The 15,062-nt window shown below is 41.5% G+C and overlaps 1 protein-coding gene and 1 long non-coding RNA gene across 3 annotated transcripts in view; one reads left to right on the top strand and one right to left on the bottom strand.

The window, feature by feature from the left end:
• The window catches only part of ASNS (asparagine synthetase (glutamine-hydrolyzing)), a 115,164-nt gene extending 108,833 nt beyond the window's left edge, over positions 1-6,331 (top strand). The window contains exons 9-14 of one of the 2 annotated variants that reach the window (XM_060304636.2): positions 70-196; positions 1,764-1,870; positions 2,350-2,450; positions 3,579-3,660; positions 3,751-3,906; positions 4,754-6,331. In XM_060304636.2, the coding sequence (XP_060160619.1) occupies positions 70-196; positions 1,764-1,870; positions 2,350-2,450; positions 3,579-3,660; positions 3,751-3,906; positions 4,754-4,963 (783 nt within the window). In that variant the 3' untranslated portion in view covers positions 4,964-6,331. The remainder of the gene's footprint in view (positions 1-69; positions 197-1,763; positions 1,871-2,349; positions 2,451-3,578; positions 3,661-3,750; positions 3,907-4,753) is intronic. The other variant, XM_060304635.2, reaches the window with a different exon arrangement.
• On the bottom strand, positions 1,218-13,479 carry LOC138842820 (uncharacterized). Its single transcript, XR_011377729.1, has 4 exons — positions 13,390-13,479; positions 9,027-9,197; positions 3,082-3,153; positions 1,218-1,901 (listed from the first exon to the last, which is right to left on the bottom strand). It is a non-coding gene; the product is annotated as an uncharacterized lncRNA (long non-coding RNA).
• Positions 13,480-15,062: the final 1,583 nt, after the last annotated feature.

The raw sequence follows: 15,062 nt of genomic DNA, 5'->3' as shown, positions 1-15,062 counted from the left end.
ACAGTCCCGCTTCATTTTCAAGAGTAGTCCTTTAAAACACAAGCCTGTGGGTATTTCTTGTATAATCAGGTGGCAAATCATATTGGCAGCGAACACCATGAAGTCCTCTTTAACTCTGAGGAAGGCATTCAGGTCCTGGATGAAGTCATATTTTCCTTGGAAACTTACGATATTACGACAGTCCGTGCTTCAGTAGGTAAGGTATTTTATGATCCCAAAAAGATTTTTAATACTGAAAAGGTGTAAGGAGTAAACAGTCCTGTTTCAAGCAGTTGTTTAAAAAACAGTACTCAAGAATGAACAGAGGTAAAATTCCTGTGTCAGCAATTGTTAAAGACAAGGCCATTTAAGAATTCCTGAAATCTCTTTTGGAGAGGTACAATAAATATATAGTTAAACTTCCACATTTATGGTATCACTATTTATATTTCTTCAAAAAGTAGATACATATTTTTTGCACCACCTTTCCCCCAGTTTCTCTGTATAAAAGTTTCTTGGGCTGTATAGGGAAACAGGTCTATGTTGTAACTAATTTCTGTAAGGAATGCTCGTTTTAGATATATTTTGGTAAATATTCCATCATACGACTTATCAATCAATAACATATTGTGCAGCAAGAAATACGAGTTTTACCCTGTGGATACACACTGAGATTAGAAGCATACTCCCAATCAGACTGATCTAATTTTGCTGAGCCTCTAATATGCTACTGGCTTAGATATGCCTCTCTTAAGGGATGCAGAATCTGACACGACTCCATTGCAAAGTTTAGGGTCTGCATCCTCATGCTCTAACTTTGCAATAATAGTACAGAGGTGCTGTCTCTCCCAAGGAAGCAAAAATTAGTTCTTGAAGGGCAAAAAAATATTAGGTATTACAGTGGTTTCTGGCCTTCCAAAGGGCCACGGCACATCAGCAGAAATACGGTATTTCTGGTACTGATATTTCGTTGGTGAAGGAGATTAGGGAAGAAGGTCTAAAAAGTATCCCTAGGGAGCTGATAATGAAAAAACAGTTAAGAACAGATAGTGGTTTACAGGGATGTGGAGCAGGGACCAACCGCGGGCCTCTCACTATTGTGGCCTCTCCCGTTGCGGAGCACAGGCTCCGGACGCGCAGGCTCAGCGGCCATGGCTCACGAGTCCAGCCGCTCCGCAGCATGTGGGATCTTCCCGGACTGGGGCACGAACCCGTGTCCCCTGCATCGGCAGGCAGACTCTCAACCACTGCACCACCAGGGAAGCCCCAACCAGCACCTTTTAATGATGCAATATTCTTAACTGTATTTGACATATGCTGAATGGGGAGTAGGTATCAGAAAAAAAGCCCCAAATAAAAATTAAGCTACCAAAGCCCTACCTTTTAATTTTTTTATAGTGATACTGGTGTGAAAGTTATCACATCTAAGATATTTGAGTCACTGTTCAGCAAAATTTTTTAGCATTTTTAACATTGTTTAGCAAAATCTTCAGATAGACATTCTTGGTCTGAAAGCAGTAACATTTTAAAACCTATATATAAAATTGTGGAAGGGTTTTGGGGTGTTTCATCACAACAGTACGACTTTTGGATTACGTACATAAAACGATAGGTACCATATAAAGATATTGTAGATATAAGGTCATTCTTTTGCAAACTACTTTATATTAACAGAGAGTCTAGTGTGATAGCAAAGCTTGCAGTCATTTCCAGAAATCAAATAAAAGACATTTTTGGTAGAGGGTTATGTGGACATTAACAATAATTTCTGTCACTTTTTTAAGGTATGTACTTAATTTCAAAGTACATTCGGAAGAACACGGATAGCGTAGTGATCTTCTCTGGAGAAGGTTCAGATGAACTTACACAGGGTTACATATATTTTCACAAGGTAAGCATTCTCAAATGGAGGGATATTGATCCTAGGGGAAGAAAAGTATGAATTATTATTTACCTATTTTCTCTCTTCTTTTTTGGCATAACAGTAACACTTTGAACATCTTGTGAGGCATATCAGGAAATCTGATAGTGTGTGTATTTCGGGGGGGAGAAAGAAGTCTTAATAGTGTCAGATAATATCTTTTTTTGAACTCGTTAAGCCTAAGAATCATGTTTCTGCTCTTAGTCTCCTATGGTCTTATGGCTGTCGTACAGCATGTCATTTTATTTGTTCTAGCAGTAGCAGTCTTGGTGTGAGGGAAGGTACGTTTTATCAAGCATTTACTCCCTTCCCTAAGCTCTGTTGGGCTTTTTGTCTTACCCACCTTTAGAATTGGAGTTATGTGTACGAGTAAGATATAAAAACTGTTTCATGTGCCAGAAGCAAAGCTTGTGGGTGTATTTGTAACTTCAGCTCTGTTTGCAAACTAGGCTCCTTCCCCTGAGAAGGCCGAGGAGGAGAGTGAGCGGCTTCTGAAGGAACTGTATTTGTTTGATGTTCTCCGAGCAGATCGAACTACTGCTGCCCATGGGTAAACGTGGTATTTTAGGAAGCGATTGTAAAAATAACCTCAAAAAACAAAAGGCTCAGTGGTCGATTTCTTTCTTTCCAGCTAGTATATGTTGCAAAGTATGCCTTCTATAGAGAAAATGAAGCTTGTCTGTTGGTGCAAAGGGATTAGGCTGAATCAGAGTGCTGTTGTCATGGGGAGAGGACATGGATAGGTCCTCTCATGGTGAGAGGACATGGTTTGAGATGGAGTTCCCATCTTGAAAGCACAACATCTTGCCCACTTCTGGGCAACTGAGATGGAAGGCACTTGCAGCTTTTTTTTTTTAGTTTTTTTTAAGAGAAGTAAAGATTATACACCTTCATGTTGTGACCGTTGAGCACCTGCCATGCCAGTTTGATGCTGTGGGGACCATGTGTGGGGAGAGGGAAGCGAAGATGCAAGAGATTTGATTAGCTTAAAGTTGGCTAAAGTTTTCACTTTTTAAAGCTGGTCATGTTGGAGAATTGAAGACTCTTAACTGTACGTGATAAACAACCAGTATCAACTCTTTTAGTTGCTTCTACCAAATCACACGTAGATTAGAAAATAATATGAGGTTGGGGAATGAACTGACACAAACATTTTTACTACTAACTGATGAATAACTTACATTCAGTATAAACCAGCGTTCCACAGTGTTTCATCCAAGGTCACATCATCTGTTTCTTGAATCCTGGGGACTCTGGTTAGGACAAGCAGATAGGGTAATAACCGCAGATTAGCATTACTGTTTTTAATAGGATGAGAGATGGTCTCACCTAGAAAAAACTGTGAGTCAGGAAAGTCCAGGCAAAGTACGTTCTTAATGATCAGGTCACTCATTCTTTTTCTGATTTTTGAGGTATTTAATAGTTTACAGAAGGGAAAGTAAAAGTAATTATTCTCCAGTAGTTTGTTTCATTCCCTAGATGATGTAATGTGTACTCTGAATGAAGGTTTTTGTATTCATGCATTAGCGTAGGGCAGTTACTTAGGATTATAAAAATGACTTTATAATGTTAACATTACTTAGAGGCTAAGTGAATTCCTAGGAAACTAAGTCTGAATCTAAACAGACAGGCACTAAATATCCATTTTGATTTAGATTTTCTTCTTTTCCTTTTTAAGCCTTGAACTGAGAGTCCCCTTCCTGGATCATCGATTTTCTTCCTATTACATGTCTCTGCCACCAAATATGAAAACCCCCAAGGTGGGTGAATCAAGATAAAAACTGTCAAAAAACCACTGATACTGGTTATATTTAGAACTTTCACTGACACTCCTTTTGTTTTCATGTCAGAACGGGATAGAAAAACATCTTCTGAGAGAGACCTTTGAGGACTCCAATCTGATACCTAAAGAGATTCTCTGGCGACCAAAAGAAGCCTTCAGTGATGGAATAACCTCAGTTAAGAATTCCTGGTTTAGGATTTTACAGGAATACATTGACCATCAGGTATCATGTCTTTAAAACTATTTTCTGGAATAGGATAATTTGGGTGCAGAGGAGTAATCACTGTTCATTTTGTATTTAATTTAAATGTTTGTGTCTGCAGGAGAGATGCCCTGTAAACAATACTTCTTTTAAAGAATTCTGTAAGAATAAAGTGGCATCTAGAATAGAGAGGAGACTTACCAGTCATCACTGACTTTTTTTTTTTAATTTATCTATTTTATTTATTTTTGGCTGCGTTGGGTCTTCATTGCTGAGAATGGGCTTTCTTTTTAGTTGCAGCGAGTGGGGGCTATTCGTTGTGGTGCGCGGGCTTCTCATTGCGGTGGCTTCTCGTTGCAGGGCACGGGCTCTAGGCGTGCAGGCTTCAGTTGTAGCACGCGGGCTCAGTAGTTGTGGGACATGGGCTCTAGAGTGTGGGCTCAGTAGTAGTGGTGCACTGGCCTAGTTGCTCCGCGGTATGTGGGATCTTCCCGGACCAGGGCTTGAACCCGTGTCCCCTGCATTGGCAGGTGGATTCTTAACCACTGCGCCACCAGGGAAGCCCCCTGGCTTTCATCTTACACATTTTTGGGCACCTGTTGGGTGCCAGATGTTATTAGGCACAAATGAATCAAACACTTAGAGCCACCACTTAGAAGAAGTATGCATGTGAATGTTCCTTAAAGGTCACTGCAGCTATGTATATTAGGGTATTTTAGCATTTTCTAAGTGATCCAAAGAGTCTCTCACACAATATACATTCATGCCTTTTCTCTTTTTGTTTTCTGTTTTTGTGAAGCCAGATTAAATACAAGTATTTCCATGCCGGTTAAAAAACCATTTCGCTTCTATCTTGTTATTCTTGCAGGTTGATGATGCGGTGATGGCAAGCGCAGCCCAAAAATTTGCCGTCAATACTCCCAAAACGAAAGAAGGCTATTACTACCGTCAGATCTTTGAACGCCACTACCCGGGCCGCGCCGACTGGCTGCCTCATTACTGGATGCCCAGGTGGACTAGCGCCACGGACCCTTCCGCCCGCACTCTGACCCATTACAAGGCCACTGCCAAAGCTTAGGTATTCCTTGAGCCCTGGAGTGAAAGCAAACATTTCTTCTCATTGTGAAGGGTAGGGGGCTTGGGGGCAGGAAGGGTCAACGGCCCAGGCTTGCTTGGGTGTGAAAAAATAAAAGTCTTAAATCTGAAACATTGCTCTAGTCATTTATATTCATATAGCCCCCTCATCAGAGGTAGCTAGAAACTGAACAGCTTTCACTGTATCACAATAAGAGAGTGAGCTAGGAAAGGGGAAACAGTCTGATGTTTGGGAAGCCTCACACGCCCTTTCCTGGCAGAGCTACTGGAGAGGGCTTTGGGGTCTCATGCCAGCGGGGCCTCCTTCCAGGCCTTGCCTCATCTGCGTGTGGTCCTCCTCTGACCTCCTCCCTTAGTTCTTTCTGCATTCCTAACAGCTGGCTAGTTACACTCTGGAGAGGTCAGTCCTTTGTAAGACTTTGACAGCTCTATTTTGTAAGATATGTTGACTGAAAACTGCACAGCCTAAAAGTTGAGAATTAAGTCATCAGAAAATCTGCCAAATAAAACTTAACTTAAGCCCAGAAGACAGCCTCTCAGATTGTTCTGAGGGACTGGTCCGCAGAGGTAAGGGAGGAGCCAGGATATATAGTTTTTGCAACAAAGACCAGGTAGTCCAGAACATCAAAAGATTACTGTTAAAACCAAACATCTCAGGTTAATGAATTTAGTGCATTTCTCTGTATAGGAAGAGGCAAGAGTCTGGGCTAATGGAAGTCATTCCTTTGGTATGCATCTTAACTGTCTAGGGCCAATATCCTACTTTTCTCCATCCTGAATCCCCTCAGGGTGCACAGTGACAGGTGGCTGATGGCTTGATGGCTGCAATATCCTTTGCTTACTGATATGGCAGACAACATTTTTCATCCAGGGATAGTAATTTATATTTTTTTCTGTTGCGCCAGTGTCTCTTCTGGAACTATCGTTGTAAAGCACGAGTCAGCAAACTTTTTCAGGGCTAGACAGTAAATATTTTCGGCTTTGCAGACCTCTCTTGGAACTGTTCAGCTCTGCCATAATGGTGCAAAAGCAGCCACAGACAGTATGGAAACTAATGGGCAAGGCCATATGCAAACCTATGGGCATGGTTGTGTTGTATTAAAACTTTATAAAAACAGGCAGTGGGCTGGATTTGGCCCATTGGCCATACCTTGCCAAGCCCTGTTCTAGAGCCAGGCATTTCTGATAAAAGGAAAAAGCATTCCAAAACTAGTTGGAAGAAGAGAAGCTATAACAAGGAAACATTCAATGAACAGGTGGAATTTCATTTGACTGCTCATTGGTTATTTAGGGACAGGATTTTGAAATATATTTTAAAGATGAATTTAGTTATTACAAATTTCTGAAGAGGAAACTGCTGAGGCACAGGTAAATAAAAGAATGCTTCATGGGAAGAGTGAGTAGCCCAGGAATTTCGCTGGTAAGTTGGAAGTTGGGGACTGTTTAAGCCTACCTGTTGGCCTTCACTTATTTTTAAAAAGTCTAAACATTCTCTGACATAAATCGTACCAATGTTATCTTAGGTCAGTCTCCCAAAGCAATAGAAATAAAAGCAAAAGTAAACAAATGGGACCTAATCAAATGCGCAGGCTTTTGTACAGCAAAGGAAACCATGAAACAGACAACCTACAGAATGGGAGAAAATATTTGCAAATGATGTGACGGACAAGGGTTTAATTTCCAAAATAAGCAGCTCATACAACTCAGCAACAACAAAAAAACCCAACTGAATAATGGGCAGAAGACCTAAATAGACATTTCTCCAAGCAAGACATAGAGATGGCCAACAGGCACATGGAAAGGTGCTCAACGTCGTCGCTGGTTATTAGAGAAATGCAAATAAAAACTACAATAAGGGACCACCTCACTCTGGTCAGAATGGTCATCATTAAAAAGTCTACAAACAAATTCTGGAGAGGGTGTGGAGAGTAGGGAACCCTCCTACACTGTTGGTGGGAATGTAAATTGGTGCAGCCGCTATGGAGAACAGTATGGAGGGTCCTTGAAAAACTAAAAGTAGAACTACCATATGACCCAGCAATCCACTCCTGGGCATAAACCCAGACAAAACTAATTTGAAAAGGTACATGCACCCCAATGTTCAAAGCAGCACTATTCACAATAGCCAAGACATGAAAACAACCTAAATGTCCATCAACAGAGGAATGGATAAAGAAGATGTGGTACTTATATACAATGGAACATTAGTCATAAAAAAAGAATGAAATAATGCCATTTCCAGCAACATGGATGGACCTGGAGATTATACTAAATGAAATCAGAAAGACAAATACTATATGATATAAGTTACATGTGGAATCTAAAATATGACACAAATGAACTTATCTACAAAACAGAAACAGACTCACAGACAGAGAACAGACTTGTGGTTTCCAAGGGGGAGGGAGGTAGGAGGTAGGGGAGGGATGCACTGGGAGTTTGGGGTTAGCAGATGCAAACTATTTATATAGAATGGATAAACAAGGGAATTATCTTCAATATCCTGTGATAAACCAGAATGAAAAAGGATATGAAGAATAATGTATTAATATATATATGTATAACTGAATCACTTTTCTGTACAGCAGAAATTAACACAATATTATAAATACTTCAATAAAATAAATTTTTTAAAGTCTCTAGAAAGCTGAGGAAATGTCATTAATTAATATTGGGTGACTGTTAATGATAATCTTGTATTTGTAAGTGCTTGAATTGCTTAAACCCGGCATAATTTGATGCCAGGCATGTCCATTCATGGTGCAGCCTCACCCGGCCAAGCTAAGTGACACCAGAAATGCTTGGGAGACTTAGCTGATAGTGATTACCCAGGGTGCACTGCAAGATTAAGGTATGCCGTAAACCACAAACTACCAGTTTTTGAGGGTATGAGCTTGGGCTTCAGATTTTTAACTTTAGTGACTCTGTGATCTGGTGTGGTTTTAGATACCACCCAAAAGTTTGACAGTAGAGATACTCAGTCCTGCAGGTCAACCATGACTGCAGCAACTCACTAGATGACAAACTGCCTGTGAGACCTACATAATGTGCTAGGCACATGGTCTAAAGTGAGCCTTTTCTTCTGCAACTAAAGTAGCTGAAGAAACTGTAGCCACTGGGACATGTGCACATGACTTAGCAGCTACATACAGGCCAAGCCTGCTTTCCTGGACTTTTCTGATATTGATGACTCAGTGCTAAGGAGGCATGTGGTTTCTAATCCACACAGCACTGTTACCAACATATAATCCAATCCCTTCAGCAGAAACTAAAAGATTCTTAGCTGATCTTGTCCTGCCTTTTCAACCTCATTCGCACACCTTAGTGGATGATGTGCCCTTTTAGAGTTGTTTGTTTGTTTTTCTTAATGCAATAGTGATATTTGCAGCAACATGGATGGACCTAGAGATTATCATACTGAGTGAAGTAAGTCAAACAGAAAGATAAACACTGTGTGATATCACTTATATGTGGAATCTTTAAAATAATACAAATGAACTTATTTACAAAACAGAAAGACTCACAGACATAGAAAACAGACTTAGGGTTACCAAAGGAAAAAGGGGGAGGGGAAGGGATAAATTAGGTATTAACATATATACACCACTATATAGAAAATAAATAACAATGATTTACTGTATAGCACAGGGAACTATATTCAATATCTTGTAATAACCTATAATGGAAAAGAATCTGAAACATATGTATATGAGAATGTACATATATATATATATATAATTGAATCACTTTGCTGTACACCTGACACTAATATTGTAAATCAACCATGCTTCAATTTAAAAGATTTTTTTCACCTTAATACTGTAGAAAACTTACTTTATAGTTTTGATAGCAAGATGTATTTCCATTAAAAAAGTGAAATATTAGAAACACCTCAATCCTACTGCTGTTTTCAATAGTTTTAACATTTTCTTGCAGATCTTTAGCTGTAAAAGCACAGCTGTACCTATGCAAGAATATGATCTTAGTTAAATAAGGCCTCAAAGCTTCTTAAATCCTTTACAAGGAAAATAGAAAAAGGAACTAACCTTGGGCCTGCTGGTGTCAGACCACTGTGTGAACACCTTGTTGAAGCCTCAGAGCCTTCTCCTCGATTCCTCCTGCCTTGGGGTTGCCTTAGTTTGGTCTTGAGTCTTGGAGTGGGTCCCCATGGTGGGGGAAAGCCGGCCACAGGGAGGCAGTTCCATATGGCTCTAAGCCTGTGCAGTGGATAAATCACAACATCAAGCACGTACCTACCAACTGTTGTAGTACTTTATTGCGTTAGCTCATTTAGTGAGTTAACCCTCATTCTGAGGAAGCGTGGCAGATTTTATTTTCTAAAAGTGGCCACAGCAGTATTTCTGGTCTCACAGACTGCCAGAGACTTGCTGCGCCCTTGAAGAAGCAGTGTGCTTCCCCTCTTCTTGAGCCTGGGAAGAATTTTATGATTGCCTTGACTGGTAGAATCTACTAGAAAGTGACCTCTGAGGATAGGTCACAAAAGGCGAATCGGCCTCTGCTTTCTCTCTCTCGATGTGTGTCGTAAGGAAGCCCGGGCCACACGGAGAGGCCATGTGTAAGAGGGCTGACAGCCCCAGCCATGGTCTCGGTCAATGTCAATCACCAGGGGTGGGGTGAGTGAACCCCCAGATGATTCCAGCTCCTAGTCTGAGCCTTCCAGCTGAGGCCCCCTTCATGGGGAGCAGAGATAAGCCATCCCTGCTATGCTCCATCCAAATTCCTGACTCATCAATCCATGAGCCTAATAAATGGTTGTTGGACACCATTACATTTTGAGATGGTTTCTCACACAGTCATAGTAGCTGGCACAGGTAAGCACTATTATGTCTATTTTACACAGGTTAAGTCACTTGCCCAAATCATTCAGCTAATTACTAAGTGGTGGAGCCCCAAGTTAGCCAGACAGATTGGCTCTAGAGTCTTTGTGGTCTTTCCAGACTACCTTCCCAATACCAGCATGAAAGTACAGCCCGGGTCTCAGCTGTGAATTAGGAACTGGGGGAAAGGGGCTTCTCTAGAGTTGAGTTGGGAGCAGAAGCAGGGAGAGATGGGTTACCTCCCAGGCGAGCCAGTGACGCTAATCATTTTCTGTAAAGGGCTAGGTTAGATGATGAGAAAACAATCCCAAATTTTCAGTGCATTACCACAACAAAAGTTATTTCTTGCTCAAACTGTATGTTCATCTGGGTCTCTGGGGGGGCTCTGCTCATTGTTGAGGGGGTTATAATCACTCTGGGACTCAGCTGATGGAGACACAATCTTGACACATACTTCCAAGACCAGCAAGGCAGGGGATAAAGACAGTGGTGACTCATGTACCGTGACTTAGAGCTTCCACCTGCAGAGATACATCACTTTTCCTTACATTTTATGGGCCAAAGCAAGTCACCTGACCACTCCTAACTTCAAGGTTGCATGTACCAGAAAGGGAAATGAAATATATGTATTTGGAGAACAGTACTAATGACTCCCCAAATCCACCCTTCAGTCACCAAATAGTTCACTATCTTTCATACACACAAAATACAATCATCAAGAGTGATTTTCAAGAGTGACAACCCAAGAATTCCATCTTGTCATGGCCATATGCCCAGAGTTGAGGATTTCTGGGTGATGGGCTGATGTACAAGGTGGCTCCTCTTCATAAACTTATAAGAAAATTTACCTGCTCCCTACCTGTTCAATATACAATAGAAGAGGAATAAAATAACAACAACAAAACACATACTCCTCTTTGAAAAGGAAAGGATGGGAGGCATACAGCAAACCCTGGTGGGTAGCAATTCTGACACCCTGCTCACCAGTCATTTTGAGGGCCCTCCCCCAGAGGTTCCAGCAGAAAACTGCCCCTCAAGGATCAGCAACAGGTACAACATCACTGTGTGGCCAGGAGGAGGCAGGAGTGAGAGAGCTGGTGGAAGTGGGGAACGCTTTCACGGGGGAAGGCTGATTTCTAGCAATAAAGTTAAGTTAACTCATGCCGTCCTAATTTTGGTTACCCAGAACCAAAGGTCACCCTTCCTGAATGCTTAAGACTGCTCTCAGAGCTATAATCCTGTGAGGTGTATACCATTGAGCTCATCCGCATTCTATAGATGCGGAGTGTGGGGGAGAGGTGTCAGGCTACATGCCCCAGTTCACATAGCTAATAAGTAACCAGAGTGGGGTATTTGATCCCAGGTTCAAGAATTTTAGGGGCTTTGAACTTAACCCCTACTCTGTGTTACCTTTCAAAGGATTAGGGTAGAGAAAATAATTATGTGCATGGAAAAAATATAATTCTGAGATTTTTCTCTAATTCTCTATTTTAAATGGGATTATATACTCCATTTAATGGATAGTCCAGAAGTTATTTAACATACCTACTAATTTAAGCATAAGAGAATTTCTTTTAAAAAAATTTTTCAAAAAATTTGTTCTGAACACAAAGAAGCACACATTACTTAGTTCAATTTAGATTTTATGTGATCTAGATCTTATGTGAATTCTTACCTGATCTCAGGCCCTAGCTAGCCAGTAAACGGATGCCAAAAATTAATTTATAGTCCTCTTTGCAACTTGGAGGATTTTCAGTAATGCTAGGGAAAAAGTCATACTCAAATTATTAGTGTATTTTAGAAATTGGTTGTTGCAGTATAAAATATTTGATTTCTGAGGGCTAATATAATACATAAGACCACAAGGTGACAGCCAAGACACATGATTTTCTCTTCAGACATTTTATGATTTTTCTCAAACGTGGTAATGCAGACAAACTTTTATGCCAAATTGGAGAAATGACACATTCATTTCACAGAATAAATCCAAGCACAGAAGCTCCACAGTTTGCGATAGGTAATAAACGAACAGTTTTAACTTGCTAACAGCATATGGTTCTTGTTCAGGCCAGTATGAGCTATAGATGTATTTTTTCCTGAACCTTCTATCTTCCTCCTCTGTGATCCGTATTCCTAAATGTACCTGTACAGAGTGTGTTCTTAAAAGGTTAAGATCTCTCATATTCAAAGGTAAGAAGGAATGTGGACAACCCCAATCTGATTTTATTTGCCTTTTGAGCAATAAAATCTACACAAACTGTCAGTTATATGATCACCCACTCTAGCGAGCCCTGCCTCATCTCAGTGTATTCTAATCCAGCTAAAAGACTTTTTACCCATAACACGAGCTAACCTGTACTGGTGACTCACTGTGAGTCTAACCCTGATCTAAAACCCATGCTAGGTCTCTATAACAACCCTGAGAAGTACCCACTATTTTTTTTTTTTTTTTTTTTTTTTTTTTTGGCGGTACACGGGCCTCTCACTGTTGTGGCCTCTCCCGTTGCGGAGCACAGGCTCCGGAGCGGCTCACGGGCCCAGCCGCTCCGTGGCATGTGGGATCCTGCCGGACCGGTGCACGAACCCGTGTCCCCTGCATCGGCAGGCGGACTCTCAACCACTGCGCCACCAGGGAAGCCCCTGCATGTGTGTTTTTGGTGGGGGGTGGGAGGGTTGATTTTTCCATCCCCATCTCCTACGTCTGTACTGTTTAGGTTTTATCACTGGAAATGCTGGTAAAGAGCTGCTTGACTGTGTGTGTTGGCAGGGGTCAGGGGAGGTGGGCATCATCTTAGGCAAGACGCCCATCAGAAGAGGGAATAGGGTAGTCCTGCAATCTCTGCTCCCTCCTTTCTCAAGAGCAGGCATTGGAGACCTATTCTAGCCAAGAGCGACAGCTACACATCATCGGCCTAGAGATGAGAAGACTAATGGGATTATGGGTCTGAAATGCAGAGCTGACCAACCTTCCTCCCTGCCTCCATGGCCCCCAAAGTGGCACATGTCACCTAAAGCAGGATGCAAGGTGGTCTATTTGGTACAAAAAAAATAGAATTTCTATTTAAAATTTTCCCTTTAAAATTTCTGTTTCTGTACACCATTTTAAAAATGTACAACATGTTAGTACATTAATAATTAAATATATACATACAGCATGCTCTAATTTTTTTTTACAGATGGTGTGCACGTTCAAAAATCTGAAGGCCATGGTCCTAGTAGATAAAGTTCAAACTCCCTTTGCACAGCATACAAGAAGTCCTGGCACGATTTGGCCGCACCCATGCTTCACCTTTCCCGCTCAAGCAATTGTAAACTGTGTATAGTTCCAGAACACATCAGGACGTGAGAAAAGCAGAGGATAGGACAGTGGGAAAAGCTAAGCAAAGATGAAGTTCTGCTAACGTCCATTCTTAGTTTGTTCCCGTGGGGATAGTAAAAGGCTTTACAAAATTATCCTACCTTTAGGCATGGGGCCAGGTTTTTGCCTGCCTGTATCAGTCAGCCCTTGCCCAGGGATGCCCTTGGAGGAAGGCAAAACCTTTCAGGCACTTCCAGGCTAGGGAATACTCACCAGCTGAGGGCAATTCTCTGGAGAAGGCTGCCTTGTGAGCTGTAGTGGAGAGCTTTCACAGCAGCTGGGGAATTCAGTGAGCCAATCTGGTTAAGGGAGGGGATGGGGTGAATAAAGTACCCAACAACACTACTACATTTTGCCACATTGATATCTACAAATCTGTAAGTATCTTTACAGAAATGATAATTGTGTGAGAAAAGTACCATTTTATTTTCCATCAACACACTAATTGTAAACTTGATAACTTGTAGCCTTGAGGCTTTTTTTCTTTTCCTTTAAACATGGTTCTATTTTGGTTAGCTAGTCTTTTTAAAACCTGGCTTTTCTTCCCTAAATACTTTAGTCTCTAAGTTTTCCTTTGTACCTGGCTAATTTCTTTTCACAGTTAAGACTTACCTCAGATGCCAATTTTTCTGGGAAGCCTTCCCTGATCCTTCTAAAGCTGGGATGTTCTGCTACGTAGTTCTCATAAAATTTCATATATTCCTATAGCATTATGTTATGGCAATGTTGTAGGATTATCCCACAACGTGTCTGAATCACTCAGGGCTTGGTCAGGAAAACAGAAGCCACTCCATGTTTTCTGGGCATACAGGGTTTGCTACAGGAATTAGGGGCTTACTTGACTGTAGGAAGAGCTGAGGGAGTAATGAAGTATGGGAAGCCGCTGCAGAGGGGAAGGAAGGAGGCTGACACTGAAGAAGATCTGGCCCAAAGTAACAACTCACCAGGAAGCTGCTGCGACTCTTAAGGATCTCGGAGAAGCACTCTCACAGCCTCAGGGCGCAGCAGCCACACGGGTGGTCCCCAAGAGCTCCCCAGGGAGCTGCTGTGCATCTCTCATCTGCTCATGAGTCCGGCTGCAGCTGCCAGTGGAGATTACAGCTTCTCTTCCTCTTCCGCCTTCCAAATCTCCAGCAACTTCCTCTTATAGGCAGCTCCACATCCCAGGGAAGGGAATTCTGAGAGGAGACCTTAAAGGGGATGGTGGTGGTGCTAAGTTAACAACAGATCATGCAGTGCAGTAGCCCATGATAGATTATGAGCTTCTCCCCAGCTGGAGAACGTAACTTATTCATTTCTATCTTCTTGGTGCCTGCAAGTTCCTGGAAATTAGAGGTACCCATTAAATGTTCATTAAACGATTGAATAAGTGAATGCAGAGAGGACAACAGCTCCCTGAAACCAGACGATTTTGGCTGTATTCTAAATGATGCTATGAGAGATCAATGTTCGATCTCCAAAGAACCTTATATTTCATAACACAAGGTAGTGATAATTAGTAATTCAGGATATCTTTCCCATGCTGACCAAAATCGCCAAATTTCTGAAATCTAAAATCCTAGATAGGAAGGCGCCTTTGCAATTCAGTGCACTGAAACTGGTAAGGAATGTTAGGTCAGGGAGCCATTCTCCACCATATTGCCTCTCTGACTTTCTTGAGCTCCTTCCAGTTCCTGAGAACCATGTGCATGTTTAGAAAAATGCCACTAGGTGGCACTCTTGCTTCTTTGCCGTAGTAGGTCATTGCCTTTTCTAGACAAGAGAATTGAGTGTAACTGAGAAAGAAATGTTACTTTTTAAAAGCAACTAAACTGTTCCTCAAATTATAACTACAAAATTGACGTTAGCTGACATAAAATACATACCTCTTCAAACAAGAACCAAAA

The sequence above is a fragment of the Globicephala melas genome, chromosome 9, assembly GCF_963455315.2.
Source record: "Globicephala melas chromosome 9, mGloMel1.2, whole genome shotgun sequence".
Lineage (NCBI taxonomy): Eukaryota > Metazoa > Chordata > Mammalia > Artiodactyla > Delphinidae > Globicephala > Globicephala melas.
The sequence above is the reverse complement of the archived record's forward strand: the minus strand, read 5'-3'. Positions and strand labels throughout refer to the sequence as shown.